The 25,655-nt window shown below is 47.1% G+C and overlaps 1 protein-coding gene across 1 annotated transcript in view; it reads right to left on the bottom strand.

Annotated features, from left to right (window-relative positions):
* The window catches only part of RB195_022215 (uncharacterized protein), a gene marked incomplete at both ends in the record, with an annotated part of 47,409 nt that overhangs the window by 13,478 nt on the left and 8,276 nt on the right, over positions 1-25,655 (bottom strand). Inside the window, 13 exons of the mRNA XM_064209263.1 lie at positions 11,499-11,657; positions 11,709-11,819; positions 13,117-13,243; positions 13,333-14,347; positions 14,407-14,645; positions 14,875-15,953; positions 19,623-19,694; positions 19,766-19,869; positions 19,936-20,040; positions 23,406-23,534; positions 23,593-23,606; positions 24,205-24,250; positions 24,546-24,634. Of these exons, the coding sequence (XP_064065144.1) occupies positions 11,499-11,657; positions 11,709-11,819; positions 13,117-13,243; positions 13,333-14,347; positions 14,407-14,645; positions 14,875-15,953; positions 19,623-19,694; positions 19,766-19,869; positions 19,936-20,040; positions 23,406-23,534; positions 23,593-23,606; positions 24,205-24,250; positions 24,546-24,634 (3,289 nt within the window). The remainder of the gene's footprint in view (positions 1-11,498; positions 11,658-11,708; positions 11,820-13,116; positions 13,244-13,332; positions 14,348-14,406; positions 14,646-14,874; positions 15,954-19,622; positions 19,695-19,765; positions 19,870-19,935; positions 20,041-23,405; positions 23,535-23,592; positions 23,607-24,204; positions 24,251-24,545; positions 24,635-25,655) is intronic.

Raw genomic sequence — 25,655 nt, forward strand, 5'->3', positions numbered from 1 at the left:
CTGGTGTCGGTGGACCCGTCGCACCCCCTCCTATAGGTATCTGGCGTCGGTGGACCGTCGCACCCCTTCCTATAGGTATCTGGCGTCGGTGGACCGGTCGCACCCCCTCCTATAGGTATCTGGCGTCGGTGGACCCGTCGCACCCCCTCCTATAGGTATCTGGCACCGGTGGACCCGTCGCACCCCCTCCTATAGGTATCTGGCACCGGTGGACCCGTCGCACCCCCTCCTATAGGTATCTGGCGTCGGTGGACCGTCGCACCCACCTCTACAGGTATCTGGCACCGGTGGCCCCATCGCACCCGCTTTTATAGGTATCTGGCAGCGGTGGACCCGTCGCACCCCCTCCTATAGGTATCTGGCGTCGGTGGACCCGTCGCACCCCCTCCTATAGGTATCTGGCACCGGTGGCCCCATCGCACCCCCTCCTATAGGTATCTGGCGTCGGTGGACCGTCGCACCCCCTCCTATAGGTATCAGGCGTCGGTGGACCCGTCCCACTCCATTTTATAGGTATCTTGCGTCGGTGGACCCGTCGCACCCCCTCCTATAGGTATCTGGCGTCGGTGGACCCGTCGAACCCCATTTTATAGGTATCTGGTGTCGGTGGACCCGTCGCACCCCATCTTATAGGTATCTGGCGTCGGTGGACCCGTCGCACCCCCTCCTATAGGTATCTGGCGTCGGTGGACCCGTCGCACCCCCTCCTATAGGTATCTGGCGTCGGTGGACCCGTCGCACCCCCTCCTATAGGTATCTGGCACCGGTGGCCCCATCGCACCCCCTCCTATAGGTATCTGGCGTCGGTGGACCCGTCGCACCCCCTCCTATAGGTATCAGGCGTCGGTGGACCCGTCGCACCCCATTTTATAGGTATCTGGCGTCGGTGGACCGTCGCACCCCCTCCTATAGGTATCTGGCGTCGGTGGACCCGTCGCACCCCATTTTATAGGTATCTGGTGTCGGTGGACCCGTCGCACCCCTCCTATAGGTATCTGGCGTCGGTGGACCGTCGCACCCCCTCCTATAGGTATCTGGCGTCGGTGGACCCGTCGCACCCCATTTTATAGGTATCTGGCGTCGGTGGACCCGTCGCACCCCCTCCTATAGGTATCTGGCACCGGTGGACCCGTCGCACCCCCTCCTATAGGTATCTGGCGTCGGTGGACCCGTCGCACCCCCTCCTATAGGTATCTGGCGTCGGTGGACCCGTCGCACCCCATTTTATAGGTATCTGGTGTCGGTGGACCCGTCGCACCCCCTCCTATAGGTATCAGGCGTCGGTGGACCCGTCGCACCCCATTTTATAGGTATCTGGTGTCGGTGGACCCGTCGCACCCCCTCCTATAGGTATCTGGCGCCGGTGGACCGTCGCACCCCCTCCTATAGGTATCTGGCGTCGGTGGACCCGTCGCACCCCCTCCTATAGGTATCTGGCGTCGGTGGACCCGTCGCACCCCCTTTTATAGGTATCTGGTGCCGGTGGACCCGTCGCACCCCCTCCTATAGGTATCTGGCGTCGGTGGACCCGTCGCCCCTCCTATAGGTATCTGGCGCCGGTGGACCCGTCGCACCCCCTTCTATAGGTATCTGGCGCCGGTGGACCTGTCGCACCCCTTTCTACAGGTATCTGGCGCCGGTGGACCCGTCGCACCCCCTCCTATAGGTATCTGGCGCCGGTGGACCCGTCGCACCCCCTCCTATAGGTATCTGGCGCCGGTGGACCCGTCGCACCCCCTTCTATAGGTATCTGGCGCCGGTGGACCCGTCGCACCCCCTCCTATAGGTATCTGGCACCGGTGGACCCGTCGCACCCCTTCTATAGGTATCTGGCACCGGTGGACCCGTCGCACCCCTTCTATAGGTATCTGGCGCCGGTGGACCCGTCGCACCCCCTCCTATAGGTATCTGGCGCCGGTGGACCCGTCGCACCCCCTCCTATAGGTATCTGGCGCCGGTGGACCCGTCGCACCCCCTCCTATAGGTATCTGGCGCCGGTGGACCCGTCGCACCCCCTCCTATAGGTATCTGGCGCCGGTGGACCCCACCTCTACAGGTATCTGGCACCGGTGGCCCCATCGCACACGCTTTTATAGGTATCTGGCAGCGGTGGACCCGTCGCACCCCCTCCTATAGGTATTTGGCGTCGGTGGACCCGTCGCACCCCCTCCTATAGGTATCTGGCACCGGTGGACCGTCGCACCCCCTCCTATAGGTATCAGGCGTCGGTGGACCCGTCGCACCCCCTCCTATAGGTATCTGGCGTCGGTGGACCCGTCGCACCCCCTTCTATAGGTATCTGGCGTCGGTGGACCCGTCGCACCCCCTCCTATAGGTATCTGGCACCGGTGGACCCGTCGCACCCCCTTCTATAGGGATCTGGCGCCGGTGGACCCGTCGCACCCCCTCCTATAGGTATCTGGCACCGGTGGACCCGTCGCACCCCCTTTTGCAGGTATCCGGTGCCGGTGGACCGGTCGCACCCCCTCCTATAGTTATCTGGCGTCGGTGGACCGTCGCACCCCCTCTATAGGTATCTGGCGTCGGTGGACCCGTCGCACCCCCTCCTATAGGTATCTGGCGTCGGTGGACCCGTCGCACCCCTCCTTATAGGTATCTGGCGCCGGTGGACCCGTCGCACCCCCTCCTATAGGTATCTGGCGTCGGTGGACCCGTCGCACCCCCTCCTATAGGTATCTGGCGCCGGTGGACCCGTCGCACCCCCTTATAGGTATCTGGCGTCGGTGGACCCGTCGCACCCCTTTTATAGGTATCTGGCGCCGGTGGACCCGTCGCACCCCCTCCTATAGGTATCTGGCGTCGGTGGACCCGTCGCACCCCCTCCTATAGGTATCTGGCGTCGGTGGACCCGTCGCACCCCCTCCTATAGGTATCTGGCGCCGGTGGACCCGTCGCACCCCTCCTATAGGTATCTGGCGCCGGTGGACCCGTCGCACCCCCTCCTATAGGTATCTGGCGCCGGTGGACCCGTCGCACCCCCTCCTATAGGTATCTGGCGCCGGTGGACCCGTCGCACCCCCTCCTATAGGTATCTGGCGCCGGTGGACCCGTCGCACCCCCTCTATAGGTATCTGGCACCGGTGGACCCAAGTCGCACCCCACCCCCTTTATAGGTATGTGGCGCCGGTGGACCCGTCGCACCCTCTGCTATAGGTATCTAGCGTCGGTGGACCCGTCGCACCCGCTTCTATAGGTATCTGGCACCGGTGGACCCGTCGCACCCCTCCTATAGGTATCTGGCACCGGTGGACCCGTCGCACCCCTTCTATAGGTATCTGGCGCCGGTGGACCCGTCGCACCCCCTCCTATAGGTATCTGGCGCCGGTGGACCCGTCGCACCCCCTCCTATAGGTATCTGGCACCGGTGGACCCGTCGCACCCCCTCCTATAGGTATCTGGCGTCGGTGGACCCGTCGCACCCCCTCCTATAGGTATCTGGCACCGGTGGACCCGTCGCACCCCCTCCTATAGATCTATAGGTATCTGGCGCCGGTGGACCCGTCGCACCCCCTCCTATAGGTATCTGGCGCCGGTGGACCCGTCGCACCCCCTCCTATAGGTATCTGGCACCGGTGACCGGTGGACCCGTCGCACCCCCTCCTATAGGTATCTGGCGTCGGTGGACCCGTCGCACCCCCTCCTATAGGTATCTGGCACCGGTGGACCTCCCCCCCTCCTATAGGTATCTGGCGTCGGTGGAGCCGTCGCACCCCCTTCTGTAGGTATCTGGCGCCGGTGGACTCGTCGCACCCTCTCCTATAGGTATCTGGCGCCGGTGGACCCGTCGCACCCCTTCTATAGGTATCTGGCACCGGTGGACCCGTCGCACCCCCTCCTATAGGTATCTGGCGTCGGTGGACCCGTCGCACCCCCTCCTATAGGTATCTGGCACCGGTGGACCCGTCGCACCCCCTCCTATAGGTATCTGGCGTCGGTGGACCCGTCGCACCCCCTCCTATAGGTATCGCGGCCGGTGGACCCGTCGCACCCCCTCCTATAGGTATCTGGCGTCGGTGGACCGTCGCTTTTATAGGTATCTGGCACCGGTGGACCCGTCGCACCCCCTCCTATAGGTATCTGGCGCCGGTGGACCCGTCGCACCCCCTTCTATAGGTATCTGGCGCCGGTGGACCCGTCGCACCCCCTCCTATAGGTATCTGGCGCCGGTGGACCCGTCGCACCCCTTCCTATAGGTATCTGGCGCCGGTGGACCCGTCGCACCCCCTTCTATAGGTATCTGGCGCCGGTGGACCCGTCGCACCCCTTTTTATCTTTTCAGGCGTCGGTGGACCGTCGCACCCCCTCCTATAGGTATCTGGCACCGGTGGACCCGTCGCACCCCCTCCTATAGGTATCTGGCACCGGTGGACCCGTCGCACCCCCTCCTATAGGTATCTGGCGCCGGTGGACCCGTCGCACCCCCTCCTATAGGTATCTGGCGCCGGTGGACCCGTCGCACCCCTCCTATAGGTATCTGGCACCGTGGACCCGTCGCACCCCTCCTGTAGGTATCTGGCGTCGGTGGACCCGTCGCACCCCCTCCTATAGGTATCTGGCACCGGTGGCCCCATCGCACAAGCTTTTATAGGTATCTGGCACCGGTGGACCCGTCGCACCCCCTCCTATAGGTATCTGGCGCCGGTGGACCCGTCGCACCCCCTCCTATAGGTATCTGGCACCGGTGGACCCGTCGCACCCCCTCCTATAGGTATCTGGCGTCGGTGGACCCGTCGCACCCCTCCTATAGGTATCTGGCATCGGTGGACCCGTCGCACCCCCTCCTATAGGTATCTGGCGCCGGTGGACCCGTCGCACCCCCTCCTATAGGTATCTGGCGTCGGTGGACCCGTCGCACCCCCTCCTAAGGTATCTGGCGCCGCGCACCCTCTATAGGTATCTGGCGTCGGTGGACCCGTCGCACCCACCTCCTATAGGTATCTGGCACCGGTGGACCCGTCGCACCCCTCCTATAGGTATCTGGCACCGGTGGACCCGTCGCACCCCCTCCTATAGGTATCTGGCGTCGGTGGACCCGTCGCACCCCCTCCTATAGGTATCTGGCACCGGTGGACCCGTCGCACCCCCTCCTATAGGTATCTGGCACCGGTGGACCGTCGCACCCCCTCCTATAGGTATCTGACGTCGGTGGACCCGTCGCACCCCCTCCTATAGGTATCAGGCGTCGGTGGACCCGTCGCACCCCCTCCTATAGGTATCTGGCGTCGGTGGACCCATCGCACACGCTTTTATAGGTATCTGGCACCGGTGGACCCGTCGCACCCCCTCCTATAGGTATCTGGCGCCGGTGGACCCGTCGCACCCCCTCCTATAGGTATCAGGCGTCGGTGGACCGTCGCACCCACCTCTACAGGTATCTGGCACCGGTGGCCCCATCGCACACGCTTTTATAGGTATCTGGCACCGGTGGACCCGTCGCACCCCCTCCTATAGGTATCTGGCACCGGTGGACCCGTCGCACCCCCTCCTATAGGTATCTGGCGTCGGTGGACCCGTCGCACCCCCTCCTATAGGTATCTGGCGTCGGTGGACCCGTCGCACCCCCTCCTATAGGTATCAGGCGTCGGTGGACCGTCGCACCCACCTCTATAGGTATCTGGCGTCGGTGGACCCGTCGCACCCCATTTTATAGGTATCTGGTGTCGGTGGACCCGTCGCACCCCCTCCTATAGGTATCTGGCGTCGGTGGACCGTCACACCCACCTCTACAGGTATCTGGCACCGGTGGCCCCATCGCACCCCCTCCTATAGGTATCTGGCGTCGGTGGACCCGTCGCACCCCCTCCTATAGGTATCTGGCGTCGGTGGACCGTCACACCCACCTCTACAGGTATTTGGCACCGGTGGCCCCATCGCACACGCTTTTATAGGTATCTGGCACCGGTAGACCGTCGCACCCCCTCCTATAGGTATCTGGCGTCGGTGGACCGTCGCACCCCCTCCTATAGGTATCTGGCGTCGGTGGACCGTCGCACCCCCTCCTATAGGTATCTGGTGTCGGTGGACCCGTCGCACCCCCCTCTACAGGTATGTGGCACCGGTGGATCCGTCGCACCCCCTCCTATAGGTATCTGGTGTCGGTGGACCCGTCGCACCCCATTTTATAGCCTTCTAGCGTCGAAGCAACAACCCGACGCCAGTGGACCCGTCGCACCCCCCTTTTTTAATTTCGTGACTGACACACACAGACACACGTAACAGAATAAGCCCGTTATTATATATCATGATCATGATACTAGGCTTTCAAAACCACCGTGTCTTCCACTCATAGTTGGACCACTGTATTTCCACAGGTGCGATAGGGAGAAGCCGGACCCTCCTCAGGTGAAGAGAGTTTAGCCCTTGAAGTGCAGCTCAAGTGAAGGGGTCATTTTGCCAACCGTTCAAAGGTGAGGGTAGTCAGAGCACCGGCTCCGAACATCGCATCTATGTGTATTTTCACTTAAGGAAGGACAGCCTGGACGGTGATTAGAGTCGAAAGCAACGTCCAAAACAGCTCTGGGCTTTCGGAAGTCTGACTGAGCGATACTCCTCGTCAGAACGTAGTCCAGCTGAAGTTTCACCCGGAAGCTGAAGAGTCCTCATCTTCCGCTTGCGCTGTTCTTCAGACGTTAAATAGTTGAACCCTGCCACGTGAGCTGATGACGTCGATGATTCCTCTTAAACGTGGAGGCGATGATGAGGCCCGTGTATTCACATAAATGAACCACCATAAATGAGGTCACCATTGTCCGACGTGCGCTCCGCTGGATAATACCATTTTCCTAGCACATCGCATTGTTGTTCGAGTCCCGTCTTCGCATTTGCGTCGATTCCGATAATGACCACACCCAGACTGGGTAATTTAGATATCAACGCATTAATTTCATCGTAGAAGGCGTCCTTACTGTTGTCCTAAGCGGTTTCCGTACGTGCGTGAGGGCAGTTATGATCCAGAGTTTACGTACTCTGCGATCTCGCAGTCGTACGGAGGCGTATCTAGATGACGTTGAGCCAATTTCCTCCACCAAGTTGTTGTAATCGTTCCTCACAGCTATCGCGCAGCTACTTTCTTCTCATCAGCACTGCCGCAGTATATGGTGTAATTTTCGATGCTGATGACGGGCCAATCTCTCATGCGTGTTTCCTCCAGTGCAGCAAACGGCACAGAGAGATATCGCAGGAGCCCAGATGGGGCGGTTTGTTAGAGTTCACTCAATAGTGTTCGGCATTTCAGCGTGACGAAACGAATGGTTGTTGTCAAGGATCCCATACTCATTTCAGGCAGATGACCTTTCAGGTTATGGGCTTTGGCGATGTGTTAGAGGACAGCATCTTTTTGCAATGTATAGAAATGTTTCGCCATATAATAGCTCAATTTATATAGCTCGTACGTTTCCAATGCGTACACTCGAACGTCTGACTGATTTAGTTACAGCTACGGACCACCACGAGCAGGTAGCAATCAGACTTGTATGCGCGGTCCCAGGAACGTCATAATCTGCCTTATGGAGTGGGTTCGTATCAAACAGCAGATGAATAGCAAGAATAGCTCAATCTAAACCTTCTGGCACCCAAAGAACATAAGAGCCTGTTTTGAAATTAGTGTTAAAATCGTGGGGCAACGCTTATAAGGTTAGTTCACAAAATCGCTGGAAGCATTCTATATTCGCATAAAACTCTAAGATAGATCGCAAGGAAGAATTCCTCTCAGTTACACTGGAAATTCCGCCATATCTCAAGTACCACTTCTGATTCTTCTGAATGAGACATCCGAATCATTGGCCCTCCTTATCAATCAGTCAGTGTTCACCACTAATCTTCTCTAATCTTAGCTGTGCTTTAGTTGGTCTAGCTGCTACGTTAATCTCCAAGGATATACTCAGAGTTTTGTCTGTCTAGCTGTGGAAGGATCTGATCACTCGAGTTGTGAATTGAATCGTCCATTTCAGGGCATACAGGTCGTCAGAAATCAACACATCACAAATAATCATCTTACCATGCCGATGTTCTTACAAGAACGCATATCTCGATTGCTTATACCACTTCTCCCAAATAGAATAACTTGCTTCTCCCAACCAAAACAACGTGGTGTCATTTCTCTCAACTAAAATAACTTGACTAACATTGTGCCACGTAAAGCGAGAACTGGAATTGGATAACATGCGATCGAAAGTTCACAGTCGGCAGTTGAACCATTTTTGTTTCGCTGATGAAATCGTTTTGACAACATCAAGCATCAACTAGGCAGAGCGAATGCGGGTGAAATTAGATGAAACATGCAAAAAGATTGGTTTTGTTCGGTTTGACGTGGCCAAAACGATGATCATGAGGAACAGATGGATTTCTGACGACCCAACATCACCCAATGGAACGATATGTATCCGGATGCTGCAGCTTTGTGCGTCTAAGTTAGGGGATTTACATGATTAACGAGCTCACCATCAATCTGCGCATAAGGAAAGGAGCGGCTTGGGAAGCACATAAAAGCATCGAGGATGTAGTGAAAAAAAACCAGAATCAGCCTGCTCGATCTTCACCCCTTTTCAACTCCAATGTTCTTCTTGCTTTGACCTACCCTTCGAAAACGTGGGTGTTTCGCAAGTAGGAAGACAGTGCGGTCAGCCGCATAGAATGCTCAAAAGTGGTGCTACTGGTATCCCGCTTTGAGCAAGTGAAAGAGAAGATTCAAAGTCTAGTCCTACGCCAACGTTCGAGGATCAGAGACACTGCCGCATACGTCAAGGTTAATAAAATTAGGTAGGTCGGACACGTAACGCGTTCAACGACAACCGTTGAATCAGAACCGTGAGCAACTAGTCATGGAAAACATTACAAAAGACTCCGATATGATAGTTAGACTCGTTTACACAGCTTTTTTTTTTTTAAGGAAAAATGGGATGTTCTTTGAGCCTCTGGGGAGAACGGAAATCACTGGGCAGCTCTTGCGCGCGATTGGAATATTTGGAAGAATTACTAGCACCCGCTCGAGCAAATCGACGAACAACCAGAACATAGGTGATACAGGTGAATAGATAGACAACAAGAAACACGTAGCCATAAAAATCGTTGTGCACCAGTCGCTTGCGAATCATATTCTGAAGATGCACAAAATTGCCTACCTGTGAAATACACCAAAGAGCAACTTCTTAGTCACTGTAGTTGACTTATTCGCAGTGTTTGCGATTCCTATTAATGTATCGTCACAAGAGATATTTAGCTGATTTGTCTAATATAAGAACTGATATTAATTCCATATAATCGTTTTTAGCTTTTAATAAAATGTCCTAGTATGCACTTCAATTAGCAAAAAAAGTGTCAAACCAAACCACCGTGTAGAGCGAAAAGTAACCATGACTATCTAACAAGTTTTTAAAATGTGCCAACACACTCCTGCTAAGTAATCTGAGATACTGATGAGCCACGGTAAAAGCATGCGAACCTGTTTCGAAAGGTATCGTACAACAAAATTGACCATGTTGGGCTCTTGCCGTGAAAAGGTAGAGTTAAAGGCACCAGTTCACGAATCTGAGGTGGTCCGGATTTCAGGTGGAGTATTCGTATACGGGATAGTAGATTATGGAGAGAGGGGTGATTCCGTCCATTTCATCCTAATTGCCGTAAAAAAACGGCCGGGAAGATACGGCTCTGGCGCACTATTTTCGACAAGGAGTTGGGGCGCGCCAGCCTTGTGTGGTGCCGCATCTTCCGGTTTTTTACGGCGATTAGGAAGAAATGGACGGAATCACCCTTCTCTCCATAACCTACGATCCCGTATACGAATACTCCACCTGAAATCCGTACCACCTCAGATTCGTGGGGTGATGCTTTTAAGGGCGCAGATTACAAGTACGCCGCGCGTCTACGAGAGAGGCAGACAATTGGTTGCTACCGCTGTCTCTACCACTCAATTTCGTGGAATGCTGCCTTTCGACGACTCGTTCAAATCATACGGTCAGAGCTATAAAGTAGATTTTGTTAGTTGTTTTGCTTGTTAGAAGTACAGTTTAAAGCACATTCGCAAAATTTTTCGATGCTAGGGTCTGTCGACGAGAAGGTGGTGTTTGGAACATAGTTTGCAAATATCATGACGCACACCGCTATAAATTCAGGAAACAGATGGATCAAGAGTATGAGGTCGTTCAGTTGAGCAGGCGAAGGAATTATTGCTCTCATGCAAGCAATGAAACGAAGACGCATAGAATGAATTAGTTGTGAAATTGCGCGAGGACTATTTATACTAGAATCATCGTTTCTTGCATTTGCAGTGGCTGTTTTTCATTTTCGCTCTGATGTTTTCGCTTTTCGCAACAAACCCGAACCTACCCACTAGTAGGAAAAACTCAACATCAAAAATTTCTGCAAAAACTGCCCTTAACTACACAATTAGAAAGTTGCACCGTAATTTGGGAGCCACAAAAAATTTCAGAGAAAAAGTTCAAACGGCATCCCAGCACAAAACACTCAGCGCATTTCGTTCAAACCAAGATAACTATGAGGAAATCTGGAGTAAACGGGAGATTCGTATGGTAATGTTATCGATTTCTTGTAAGCAGGGCAAGTGTCGGGTAGCCGTGGCAAAGCAGTTATCTCTTTTCTGAGATAGTTCGCATAATCTTAATAATTTTGTTTAAGATACTACCTCCTTAACATGCGTTAATTTACCAAGGAGATTTTTTTTTACTGAGATTGTTGCAGTGGAGAAATCTTCAAGAGACGTTGTGCACAGCGGCATATTTTAAAAACAAATGAAACTATGAAACCACCTAAAACCTGGAAAAAAACACTTTCTGTACAGGCGAGTAAGGTCGTTGAAGTTGCGCACCTATCTAACAAGTCTCATCCTGTGCTGGATAGGGTAACAGCGAGGAGTGTAACGATAACTATCGGTGTTGTAATGGAAACGCACATAGATACCATACCGCGAACGAGGTTTTGCGAAATTTTAAATTCATGAGAGTCGCCGTATGGTAGAGACTTCAGCACAAATTTTGCATGATGAGGAAGAACCCAGTTTAAAAGAAAGACTCCATAATAATAAACATCTTTTTCTGGTGCAAGGTAACATGTATGCCATGTGAACGCATTCCTTTCTAAATTCTCGTTCTTTTAAGATCTTATTAATCTCAACACTGATGGAAGACGAGAGTTGTGAAATTCCACCAATTTTCGCATACTTACAAGTGAATAGTTGTGAAATTCTAGAGCACGAAATTTTAGAGCTCCTTGTAGCAAGGACGTATTTAAAAATATATAATTCAAATGCATCCTAATTCTATCTATCAAAGCGGTGTGAACAGTTAACATCAAATGTACCATTTACTACCACTGAGTTCACTGACTTCACTGCTACTTTGTGATCTTTTCTTAATTCATGTTTCTTTAAACGTTTCTCATTTTGAGAGCGTTTCTATTCTCTTCACTCTTTTCCCAGCTATCATCTTTACAGAGGAGACCAAACTGTTGTTGTTGATGTTCACCTGGACATCATGTTGGACACAACCAGTAATAATTTCAAATCGTCCTATGGCCCGGACAGCTTGCTTTGCGTAGTTCTCAGGTGTAACGACAAAGAGATTATTGGCCTCACTGATTTCGTATGAGGCCACTTTTGTTGCAACCAGCATGGGTATGAGACACTAAAAATTGACAAGTACTACAATTATTCTAGCTGAGGGAAATGCATTTACCTGAATGCGAACGTTGGTGTGACGAAACTCGTCACTGAGACAGTCAGAGTAAAAAGAAATTGCAGCCTTGCTGGCTGGATATGTGCTGATGTAAGGAAGTGGACGCCAACCCTGGAAAGTGTTCAGAGAAGTAAAGTAATCAACATAAAAAGCAAGGTTGCGGATATTCTCACGTCCAGGAACACAGAAAACAAGGATAGAGTGATTATAAAAGGAGCAGAGCAACGTTTTCAAAGAATATGGATAAAAGAAACCATTAGATTGCGAAAGAAGTAAGACAGATGTGCACACATGTTGAATCTTGAGTAAATGTGAAATTGGTGTTATTTTGTTTCTGAAAAAAGTGGTAGCAAATGGTCTTTTAACAATTTTTATAATTCAGGATTTCATCCTTGTTTCGTTAAAAGGCGAAGCGCTTCATTTCAGATCTCCCACCAAAGTTTTGTTTTAAAAAACACTCAAGTTCTTAACGCAAATCGTCCCAAAAATATGTCAGCTCGTCCATCCCTTCACAAATAAGTCTACTTTTCTGATGAAGACAATGTATTTCCATACTCGGTTATCGTTAACGAATCGTGCCTCCTCATCAATATAGATTTGTGATGCACTAAATACGCATATGCACTAAACAATGTGCACCAGTTCTCTGCGCATAATCGTTACTCGTTCACAAAATTGTTGACCGACAACCTTAACGTTTTGACTCAATTTTCTCACAATCTCGGAAGTGTGTAAGTCCACCTTGATTGAGGCTCTCTTATGTTTACTGTGCAATGGTTTTCTACCCATTTAAACAAAACCCAATAACTAACGTTTTTGGAAAAACTTCAAAAGAGAACAAAATATAAAAAAAAAGGAAATCTGTCATAAACCGAAAAAAGGCATCTTCAGTGAAAGTGTCTTTTCATACGGTTAGGAAAAAGCCATTTCCCAAATAAATTCTTACACTCTAAAATGTGATGTCGGTTGCATACCAAATTATAATCCTAAATGTTTAGAAACGAAGAGTTTGCTCGTACACGAACAATCCCCTCAAAATAACAACATATTGCGCATTTGAGTTAATTTTTTGAGAGGAGACAGGAGGGACATGGAGCGAACTCATCTGTTTGCAACGTACCACAAATAATTCAACGCAATATGACGTACACCGTCATATTGCATTCAATTATTCGTTCCCCTCCGATTAAACATCCTTCAACACTATGAGTTGTCTCAACTTAGTTTCAAGTTTTGATCTCTACAACTGGAAATACGTGCACAGCTGCAACATGCAGAGCAGAGAAGCCACCAATATACAATGTAGGGATAGTTAGACATTGTGCAATACTTAGATATTTGCTTAGATGGCCTGTCTTCACTGGACGTGCGGGCCCCAGCATCTCTTCCACTCGTTTCGTTCCCTCACCATTGTCATCCCAGATGTTATAAAGTTTCGTGAGTGACGTTGACGAGGTCCTTTAGCCGTATCGAGCTGAGCTCTCAGCTGGTCCACCCGTGTAGCGAACACGTCACCCATCTCGTTGGCGGTCTCCCTAGAGGGCGTTTAGAATCTCCTGGGATGAACTCTTGCGTTCTTTTAGTCCATCTATCGTTGATTCTTCTCATAATACGACCGGACCACCTATGATTTGCTTTCGATATATATTCCGTTGGGTCGCAAAGACAAGACATTCCTCTTAAGTCGGAATTGCGAATACCGGCTAGGTGTTGTGTGCGCCGGTTAAACTTCAGAAGACATCTCTCAAGGGGTCTGTGGGTAGTAAGTAGCTTTCTAAACGTGGCAGCTGTGTCTGCCCACGTCTCCGTTGCGTAGCAGAGAGCTGGAAGAACTGTCAAGTCGAACAGATGGGCACGAAGATCACGGTCCTTCAGTTGGTCCGTACCTTCCCTGACGGGTGCGAATGCTGCCCATGCTGCTCTCATTCTTCTATTCCGTTCTTCCTTCAAGTCATTTTCCATGTTCATAGAAGGTTCGAGGTATGCGAATGACGAACCTTCCACGATTTGGGAGCCTTCAAGTTGTACTCCTCCGTCCTCGCAGTAGGCGTTCTTCATGAACTGTGTCTTCTTTCTGCTTATTCGCAGTCCTATTCTCTTCTCTGCTTCGTTCAATTCGTTGAGCATCGTTTCTGCTTCATTGGTACTGCTTGAAAAGAGAATGATGTCGTCCGCAAAACGAAGGTTCGACAGAAATCTTCCATCAACACGTATGCCCTTTTCTTCCCAGGAAAGTGATTTCATTATCCATTGCAATGCAGTCGTGAACAGCTTCGGCGATGTACTATCGCCTTGTCGTACCCCCTTTCCAATGGGTATGGTGAGGGGACGGTGGAAAAACTGTGTCTTAGTGATGCATCGATCGTAGCAATTGGTTAATGTCCTCACATACGACGTGTCCACACCTTGATCGACCAGCGTTGACAGTATTGCATTCGTTTCTACGCTGTCGAAGGCTTTCTCATAGTCGACGAAGGTTAGAACAAAGGGCAGGCGGTATTCCCGGCAAACCTCTATGACCCTCGACACGATCTGGATGTGGTCTAAGCAGCCGAACCCCTGGCGGAATCCAGGTTGTTCTTGAGGCTGGGCTTCATCCAGCGTCCTAGATATGCGCGTGAGGATGATCTTGGTGAATACTTTGTATAACACGCTCAGCAAGCATATCGGACGGTAGTTCCGAAGGTCTCTCGGTCACCTTTCTTATGGATAAGAACGGTTCGCGAGGTCTTCCAGTGGTCTGGGATCCTTTCTTTCTGAAGGTAGGATGTCATGTGCGCTGCTAAGATTACATGACGTGGATGGCCACCAGCCCGAAGAAAGTCTGCTGATATAAAATCAGGTCCTGGGGCTGTGCCAGGTTTCATGGTCTTAGTAGCGACTCGTACTTCCGAAGGGAGAATCCGTGGTGGAGCTTCACCAGTGGGGATGATCGGGCTTGACACAGGAGTTGATGAACGGAAAAGGTTCGAGCAGAACCTCTCCGTAATTATTTCCATCTCCGTCTTCGCTCAGCAGGGCTGCTATCGGAATATTGTAGTCGCGGAGGTCTCTGCGGTACATCTATAATCTCGTTCTCCTTTGTGTTGCTTCGATAGTCTTCTTGCGCCTATATTTCGAAATATCCTCCTGCAACGCTTTTCTGCAGCTGGTGTTTGCTACTAACCGCTCAATGTGCGTTGCATTCAGATCAAGCCTCAAAGCCCTTCTTCTTTCCAACAATTCCTTGGTGGTCTTCGAAGTTCGATCCAAGTTTGTCGTGCGCGTTTTCGAGGCACGTTCAGCACAGGTTTGTAATCCTCTAAGCAGCATCTCGTAGTCCACGTTTGGGCCCTCCTCGATGTGCCAGTCACCTTGGGACAAGGAGTCCTCGAGTACGCAATCGTCGTAGACGACTTCTTTTCTCCTTCGTTGCCGATAGCAGATGTTCTTTTCCATCGTGTGGCTAAGTCGTATTTTCGCACGAAGGAGACGGTGATCAGAACCACTAGAAAAGGATGGTACTACTGAGACGTCAAGTAGACACCACCTCCGGTTAGTAAGTATGTGGTCGATCTCCGCGCGAGTCGCGCCATTGGGCGATTCCCATGTCCACCGACGATGATCTTTTTTCATGAAAAGAGAGTTCCCATGAAAGAGGCGAGCGGCGGACAACAGCCCGGCGAGACGATTGCCATTTTCATTCCTGTCCCCTAGTCCAAATCTTACAATCCTGCATTCCTCTTCTGTGGCCTTTCCTAGTTTTGCGTTGATGTCTCCGACAACGAATTTGTAGAAGGACATCTCGTTGCGGACTATTTCCTCCAGCTCCTCGTAAAACGCGTCCAATTCGGATTCATCAGCTGCTGATGTTGGCGAGTAACAGTTCATGATACTGATGGATTTTTGGCGCAGAGGGCGGAGGCGAAGAATGGCCAGACGAGGTGACAGGATCTCGTGAGAATCGACAAGATGGACGACAGATGGGTGCACAACAAAACCGACACCGCCTACATTTCGCGACGGAACCTTCTCTCGACGAATGACGAGTGTACCGTCATTCATCTGTCGTACGTCGCTCCTTCTGCACTTGGTCTCCTGCAGAGCAATCACGTGAAATTTGATACGCTCTGCAGCTCCGAGAAGGGCATGCAGGTCAGCGTCTGTAGAAACGTTCTCGCGTTGTAAGTACACAGTCTGAGACAGTCTCCATGGCCAGTCGTGCGTGTGTCGCCTTGGTCCAGAATCAATGACGTCCTGAGCAACCTGAGATTTGATCGCCTCTCACCGGTCGCCATACCGTCCGACGTCTAAGAATGCAGGGCCCAGTGTGCAGGGTACTGGGGCAGTGAATATGCTGGAGTGGCAAAAAGCACAAATTGTCACCATGTATAGCTTTCATCGACTACTCAAAAGCGTTTCATTCTGTTGAACGTAGTATGATCTGGACAACACTGCATCGACAGGGAATTCATCCGAAGAAAATTCGTCTTTTATTAAACATCTATGCATTTGTTTCGGTGACAATCAAAGTATGTGGTCATCAAGTTCCTATCCAGCCTAGATGAAGTGTTTGACACGAGATGCTATCTCTCCTGCTGTTCTTGCTCAAGTTCTGGAAACCGTCCTTCGTAGCAAAGCCTGGAGAAAGCGAGGAAACAATATAAATGCCCGCCGTTTGAATCATCGCAAAGCACTACAGATACGTAACCTTGATTGATTTGCTTGAGCTACAAAAAAATTGGTATTGATCGTCTTTAATAACCAACAGCTAACGTTTCGGCGTTATTGCCTTTGTCAGAGCCTCGAAAAAAAGTCAAAGCCATTAGTGACTCATCCTCTCAAGCGCCTCATCACCCTACAGAGAGCATCCAAGCGATAGGCAAACGCAAAGTACAACACGACTAGCGCTAACCTCGTTTGCTAAAATTTGATAACGCAACAGATCACCACGTACCATAACTACGAATAGCATGAATTTTTTATAGGTACCTTACAGCCTGTCCCGTAGATCAAAATCCCCACAAAGATTGATATGGGGTTAGTTCGTTTGTAGCAACGCACTCATCCTTTCTGTTCATATTTGGACTTTTGGCGGTTATCTAAAATGCCTCCAGTGTTCTGCGTGCTGTGATCTCGGACTCAAAAGATGGTATCGTAACTTCTACCTCTACTTCGGAGTTTTGATGGCCTATTCAACGGTTTGCTCTAAGGGAGGTAGAGAGTTTAGATTTTGGGAGTCCATCTAGATGCTTCTTGACCCTAATACACAGTGGACGTCCCGTTTCCCCTATATAATCGTCACCACACGACTTGTACGTGATATGCTACACCATTCCTCATACCATGCAATTACGATCTCTTCCATATAGGCAAACCACGCAACAGGGAGATGTGCATAATAGGTTATACGCACAATCACGTACCAGCTTACACCTTAGGTTCGCTGGTAGTATTTTCACAACGCTCACGCTATTCTCTTGCGTAGACAGCTCCGCACCGCTCTGCTTGTATCATCAAATACGTAAGACAGACAGAGCGAAATCTCTTCTGACCCATCCACTATTTTCGATTATCGGGAAGGGTGTCGTATTTGTACAGATTTACAGATCCTATCCTTTCCTGGGTGCTCAATCTACCCTACCGTCCTGTACATGCTACCTACAAAGGAGTTTTTCATTTTCCTGGGATCCGCTAAAAGATAGTGAACTAAGATGTTTTTGCTACTGGTTTTTCGATACCACTTGATCTTCCATATAACACTCGGCAAACAGATGTGCACATTCAAGAAAGCCAACCAGTTGTTTCTTGGTTTCTCACTTGTGAACTTAATATTCGGGCACTGCTGATTGAGAAGATTAAAGCACTCGTCCAATTCTGCCTGTGTTGGGCGAACAACGCAGCAGTCATCCATGTAGCGACAATACAGCAGTGGTTTGTGATCCAGACCAGGCATATCTATTTTCGACATGAAGACAATGACAAGAGTGAGTGCCAGCCCTTGTCCTATAGCAAGATTTTTTGAGTTTTACAAAACGGAAAAAACAACTGAGAACGACGCAGCACACGTTCTAAAAGTACATTCACTTGTTTTCTACTATTTACATACAATTTTATCCCTTTGTTGTAATTATAAACGTTCAACACTTCGATCCTTGCAGGAACCTTGATTTTTGCAAGGCAGAGAAAAACTACAGAGAAGTACACTTTACTGTTTTTTTAAGAATTGTGATACTTGCCGCATTCATGCGTGATTTGGAAGTGATCGGGGGCTGTCGTTAGATATCGTTAGGTATATATCTTCGACTAGTTCTGACCACTAAGCCACACCCATTTATCACTACATCAGTGAGGTCGTGTGCCGTGTTTGTACTGCAATACAGTGCTGACTTCTAGGAAGGTTCAAAGAACAAAAAAGCAACAACGTAGCAGCGTAGAAAGTGCAAAAAAAAAACGCAGAAAATGACAATACTAAAATTAAGCAAAAACGTAGAAAATTTTAACAAGAATAAAACAACATCAGAAAACATAAATGAAGCTGAAAACGTTCCAGAGTAAAAGTTAAAAAGTGTAAACAAGAACCTGATCATTGGAAGACATAGATTTGTGGATGAAAAACTATATCGAATAGATAGATATATATTTGTATTTATACAGCGCTTTTAATCCACGTGAGGTACGGCGATAGTTTGTGAAAGTTTCGATTTGTTTCTTTCAAACAAATAAAAAACTATTATTTTCTATTTCTGGTATTTCGTGTGCAATTGTTCGATGTATACTTTTCGATGCCTTTCGTTAAGTTCTTTTTGATGTTTTTCGTCAAGTTTTTTTTGGAAGATAGTTGAGAAAACTGCACGGACTGTGACTGCACGGTCGATGGTTTGAAATCGCCAAAGTATCGCGCAACCCCTTCATCCCTCTGGGGTGGATAAATTGCTAGCGGACTCGTCTTGGAGGATAAAAACACAGACTTATTACATGAGCTGGCCACCGCAAGTCATTGTATAGGCCAACACGCGTTCATAAAACCTCAACGATGCCGAATTTCAGTTGAACGCGTTCGCCCTCGGATAGAGTACTCGCTTCGACTATTTTTTACTGCATCCGCCAAACATCGAATTGATTCGGAAAAAGTATCCAATTCTTGCAAAATCGTAATGCAGAATTACCGCAGTAATCTATGTCAACTCTTTCAAAAGAGTATGTCGTTTAAAATTCTAAAATGTTGCGGACTTTATGGAAATTAACTACACTATACTATACCCCAAAAATGGTGTGGTCTACATTCTGGAAACCCGACAAAAAGAAAAGACATAAGCGCGGTATTTATATCGGTTTAGTCAGAAACGGCAGACAAAATCTCGAAACTATAAACATATGTAAGGTGGAGCTTTTTCGCATCCTGAGAATTTAGTACTGCCATATTCCAGAGAGTGTTTGTCCATAGGTGTACATGTTTGTCAACTTAGAAAAGGGAAATCGCACCGTTCTCGGTACAGCACAAAAAATACTCCATTTTCGTGCCTCTTCCTGAAGTTATTGAAACTGGTTTGACCTACGTATTTCGGGATGAAGATGGTGAATTTCCAGTTTTCATAGTTCTCATTCATAGTTTCTCCTTTTCTTTTTATCTCCACAATAATAAATGTGGGTGCAGTAAATGACTGGAATATGGAATGCTTAAAATAACATTACTTGGTTAATTTAGTTCAAACATTGCTGTTATGAGTACTAAAAACACCTCTCTAATTTCTCCATATATTTCGATGAACCTCACTTTTCTCAGCCTGCACAGCGCAGCTTGAGGTGTGCTCCAGTGCACACAAAGTGTTTTTTTTTTGAATTTTTTGAAGACAATGACACAACATTTTTTGAAGTTATTTTGAGTTTAAAAATGCTGCTGAAAACTTGTTTAAGAATGAATTCTCGACTTACTGTCATTGAGGAAACATTTACTACACATCCTTTGTCTCTTTTGATCATGCCAGGGAGAACAAGTTCAATCATCTGTAGATGCAATGAAAATGTGTCAAACGTGGATTCAAATGGAGACGAAATAAAATGTACATAAGTATCACCTTGATGCTAGACATGAGGTTAACCCGTAGAATTTTCGACGCCGTTCCTTTTGGTAGTTCCATAAAGTCCCCAACCTGATTTGAGGAAATGCCGGCACAATTGACTGCAATTTTTTTTAAAGATTTAAGAGAGATCCAAGGAAGCAATGTTCACACTCATGTTCACCCACTGAGAATACCGATATCCATATCACTTAGTTCTTGAGGCAGTTTTTCGTAGCTGTCATATTCAAAATCAAATACTGTGGTTTTACACTCAGCACCATATCGTTCACCTAAAATGCAATGAAAGCTTGAGAGAGAAAGTACTGTACCATGCGTTATACACCGTAGAACATTTCGAAATAAAGAATGAGTATATAGATCAGGTGAATTTGCATATGAGTAGGAAGGTGTCCTTTTCTAAGATCTGCTTCCTTTCCTGAATAAGGCGACATTGTCCAAGGCTGGTATCTTGAAGGTAACATTTACAAGTGAAACAACCACAAGTAAAACGACTTCTCCTTTCCTTTCAGTAGATACCGAGGGCACATATAGTTACAAAACTGCATTTGAAAATAGGAAGATATCTCAAGGAGTTATCTGTATTGCATTTAGCGCCGCTCTCACTGATTGGATCGAATTCTTATGCAATGAAAAGTAGTTGTACAAAGCAGAGTCAGAACTTCTCAGAATGCCTGAGACGGAGAATGAAAAGGAAGCAAATAGATGTTTGTAATTGTAACATGACATGATACAACAATTCATCGTCAACCTATTACTGCGACAAGGCAGCCAAGAGGTCGACTTGGTCAGCTGGTCTCCTTGAACACTTTCTCTAATGATCTGCAGGTATCATATCCTGGTCACTGCACAGAAAACCGGTAAAGGGACACCCTAGACTTTTCCGTGAGTGCCTCGGAGACATTATGTATCCAGTGGATATGCTCGAGAAAGGATCAACATATGTCAGCAAAGCCACTGCAGTTATTTATGGAGACAAAGACAACCGTTTTAGATGCTCTTCTGATCATAGAGACGCAGAAAAGTACACAATTACAAGGAAATATGAAAAGAAATGTGAATAAATAAATGAATGAATGATATATAATATGAATAATAGTAAATATGAAAAGCAGGCACTGCGGCGGTTTTGAACCACCAGTCAGTCGGTCGTGCAGTCACAGTCAAACCTCTTACTGATTGTGCTGCACACGTAGTTTTTGGTTTACAAACTAAATATAATGAATAAAATCTAAAGACATAAAATAGACAAAGACAAAGAAGTAACTAAATAAAATAAGTCATAGTTGAATAGATAAAAGTCAATATAATATAATGAACAAAGGATAAAGTTACTAAGGGTTGTAGTAAGTGGTCAGTGGACGGTGTAGCGCAGTTGGCAAGAGGTTCAGCTGTGGCTACTATAGATCGGAGGTTCGAATCTGATCTAGTGTAAGCCAAGACCTTCATCCCTCCGGGATCGACAAATTAGTGGCAGACTTGTTTTTAGGATAAATACATTTACTTCGCACATCGGCCAGCTCCCTCAAGTTATTGTAAGGCTGCATGAGAGTTCATAAACTTTAAAAGAAGTCTGGATTGAAGTCGAGCGAGCAGGCACATCCCTCTAGAGATTGATCAACGCCGTGCACTTTACCCTTTAAAATGAATAATAACTAAAATAAATGCAAATGAATGGAAATAAATTCACACTATTTAGGTGCGATTAGGAAAAGATCTTAGCAATTAGTACTACCTCTTTGAGAAACCAAACACCTATTCGTATTTGTTAAAATTCCAGAATAGAATAGACTATCGAGTAGCAATATAAGTACACTAACGTAAAGTAAGTTTTGTCCCACTATATAACTGAAAAACTACTCAGCATTTTCTAAAATTCCCTCATAGACTTAACGTTTATATAGATCACATTTTAAATTTCCTCATAGCTGATTACTTTTATTATTGAATAAGACTTCACATTATTCAATAAGCTCCTTTCTACTCCTTACCGCGTTTCACCAAATCAGTTCTATCTATTGTATTCTTGAAATCAGTTTGACCGGTTAGGTGTGTAAGTAGTGAACAGACACATCTGTATTTCCGAGATACGCCTTTTGATATTAAATAATCGTACAAAAAGGAATGCTCAGAAAGCGGAAGAAGTAAATAAATGTAGTATAGTGCCGATGAATATAAGTTCATTCTTTAAACTACGCCTTATAATCCCATAGATGTGTGGGTGGTTTCCATCTAACAACTGAAGACAAAAAAGTAAACATTTCCATTCACTTTTTAAAGGGCCGCAATTTATCTAACACAACTTTGCATGAAGTTTCAATCAACTTCTGTCACCGTGCACCTTCGCTTCTTGCTCGATCCAAACATCACGTCGTAGGAGCTGCAGCCGCTACGAATGAACTGGGAGGGGGGTTTGGAAGGGGCGCCAGCAAAAGGTTACACAGGAAAAGCGACGAGGCTCTGCGGCGATAGCGACACTGTCAGCAGCCACGCAGTGCAGTCGTCGACGATCATTAACCTTTTAAGTACGCAGCGGCACATCGTACGGGCACTTATTGGTCGCTCTCCACATGGAGGGAGTTAGAAGACATTGCAAACTCACCTTTTTTGCCGCTCTGTGATAACTCCGTCCAACTGTCTTAAAAAAGCATATATTCGGAACCAGCATCTCAAGGTCTACGAATTATTAGTTAGTTTCTGTTATGAAATGTTCCTTAATTTCTATTATGTAATTCGAAAATATCTGTGAAATTTTGAATTCATTAGCCACTAACCATTAGAATGCGGATTCAAAGGCTGAACAACAAAAAACTAGAGATCCTCAGTTTTTGGAAATTTTAAAACCTTAGCACGGACATGAGTATGAGATATCAAAATACTCCTCTTGTTCTCCACTTCCGAATTGTACATACGGACGATCAATGGAATCGCTTTCTCTCCTGCTCGCTGGCAGATGCAGCGCGTATGCCTGCAGTAGCATATATGACAAGTTGTTGGAGGCCTCATAGGGGGATTCGGTGCAACAAGACCGTTTTCCACCTGTTTTTCAGGACAATACACTCATCACAGCGATTAATAGGCTCGACTCAAATATTTCTACAAAAATAAGTGACTTCATATTACGATTGTCACAAGTCAACAGTTCCGTTACTATTGAAGCAGTATCCAGCTCATATTTAAAATTAATTCAGCTGTCAGACACATAGTAAAGCTTTAAACGATATAAGCAATAGTAATGCCGATATCACTATTTGGCGATAGAAGTCACGGAAGTGAAACTTGAGAGGTTAGCGTGCAAAATAATCTGGCATAATTGTTTGTCAACTTTTTAAAGTACTTATTTGATGCTCGACGCAATCTATATTGTCTAGATTCAATTGCAGTTGGTGTCACATTTTTTTTTGCTTTACAAAGGAACATTTAAGACACAACTTCATAATTTTTGCATCAGTCGTTCCCGCAGAAAATGGATGTTACAGAGAAACTAAAGATATGAGCAACGATGAAGCATCGGTTGAATGAGCGCAGAAGACATCTCATACGCAACATGTAAAAAAATGACATGCTATCCAATCCTCAAAATTTGTCCCAACATTCACTTTCTCGTAATATTTTGTTTTAGGGAAAACTGACTTACACAGCTCTTTGACTACTCTATCCAATTTCTGGCGATTGCGTCCTATGAGGTAAAACTTTTTTAATCCACGTGTTCTCGCCAGCTCCTCTATGTAGGCCCTGCCAATGCCATCTGTACCTCCAGTGACCACTAAAAATAAACAATCACCGATTTTGACTGTAATGCTGCGTATTTTAAGAAAGTTTACCCGTCCAAGCGTCTCTGAGATGGTCCAGGTTATAAATCGGTGTTATAAAATGAACTATAATACTTTTTACGAGGATAAACGAGCATTTTAAAAGCCGTACCACAATGTACGATACGACAGTCCACCAAAAATATGTAGCTATGATACTTAGCATTAGTCCAACTCCTGGAACTTTAATTTGTTTGCCAAAAAACACATTGCCAGCAAATAAGAAGCAAATGTTCGACAATTTGTCATAAATCTCAATGTTAAAACAGAAAGAAGAAAACAGCAGATTTCCATACTACTAAAACAATCATTTATTGCCTTATCTCTTTTTCGTGATACGGACGATGTTAACGACAAAACTAAGCAAGCGAAAAAAAAACTAGCATTTAATGCTATCATATGAAAGTAATTCAGGTTGAAATGGCCATATCAAAAATGGAACCACTTCTGCATTTTCAGAGTTAGAGATAAGTGAGAGAGTGGGATGGTGACATATTCAATAACAGAATTCGAACAGGACAGTTAAAAAGGCAAATAAGACGAGACGGGTGAGGTTTGTGTCATTTTATCGGTTGGGTACATCGATTGACCTTGGTGGGATCGCGGCTCAGTCACAGAGATCACTTGTAGTCGGGAGCATCGCGAGCAGAGGAATCAGCCCAAATTATATCTAAAGATTCTGACAACTCTCTCAATGCTTCATTTTAGTGGCATAATATTAGAAAGATAAAAAAAATTCTTTGCAAGATAATCGTTCATTTTTTTTTTCTTGTGTCAAAAGTTGAGTTAACAAAGCAGCCATTAGATAAACAAGGACCTGATGCAGTCGATTTAAAAACAACGTCAAGTGCAAGGCATCGAGAAACTAATAGAGATCACTTTTGATATGTACATTTTTTTGAGGTTTTTTTGTGTTCATCGTGATAAAATTATCGTGATCAGCCGATACTGTTTTGCGAACCAACCTTGGGTTTCGAAGAAATCATGAAGGATTTTGGTTGGATAACGATTCTCCGATCGGCTCACAGTCCAGCAATAGCAACGAATACAAATTCTAAAGAAGATTCATTGGAATAGGGCGATAATGAATGCAGTAACTCCACTGAATTCATTGAATTTGTGGTCACGCAGCGTTGTGGGTCCGAAGCAAATAGCACATATTTCTTATCTTATCTTCGCTTTTTGAGCTCCGCGTACCGTTCTCTTGTAATCAGCCGTTTTCACCTTGTCATGTCAAGGGGTTAGCCAGTAATTAGTTAAATATTAGTTGTGTGTACATAGTAAGAAGAAATCATCTTTTGCTGTATAAAGGATGAAACATAAAAGAGGTGTTACCCCTTTGGGATGCGCTAGAAACATCACATCAGTTCGAACTTTTTTGTATGCATATGCGGTCTAGCACCAATTTAAAAGCATCACCCCACGAATCTGAGGTGGTACGGATTTCAGGTGGAGTATTCGTATAGGGGATAGTGGATTATGGAGAGAAGGATGATTCCGTCCCTTTTTCCTAATTGCCGTAAAAAACGACCAGGACGATACGGCTTCGAGCGATCCGGCGCGGTATTTTCTACAACGAATTCGATTGGAGCGCGCCAGGCTTGTGCACGCGCCGCACCTTCCGGACCGTTTTCTACGGTAATTAGGAAGAAATGGACGGAATCACTCCCCTCCCCATAATCTACTATCCCGTATAAGAACACTCCACCTGAAATTACCTCAGACTTACCACCTCAGATTCGTGGGGTGATGCCTTTAACCACTCCAGAAGCGCATAACGTGTACTCCTAATTTTACTTACGTTATTATATGCGACAGCGTTTCTGATCTTCGATTGATGACGTAGTTCTGAACTTCGAATCCCTTCCTTCACCTGCGTAAGAATTAACATTCCTCCCTTTCAACTGCCCGTCCTATGACACTGATTGCATTTTCCCTTTGATTGCGAAACCCCAAGATTTCCAAAGAGAAGGTCGAAGCAGGAAGAACGGTGGTGTTGGACAGGTGAATATGTTCTTAGTCCTCTTCTCCACATCCTCTATATTATACGCTCCTCAAGCCGTTCGGTTCCTCCT

Source organism: Necator americanus, chromosome X (assembly GCF_031761385.1).
Source record: "Necator americanus strain Aroian chromosome X, whole genome shotgun sequence".
Classification (NCBI taxonomy): domain Eukaryota; kingdom Metazoa; phylum Nematoda; class Chromadorea; order Rhabditida; family Ancylostomatidae; genus Necator; species Necator americanus.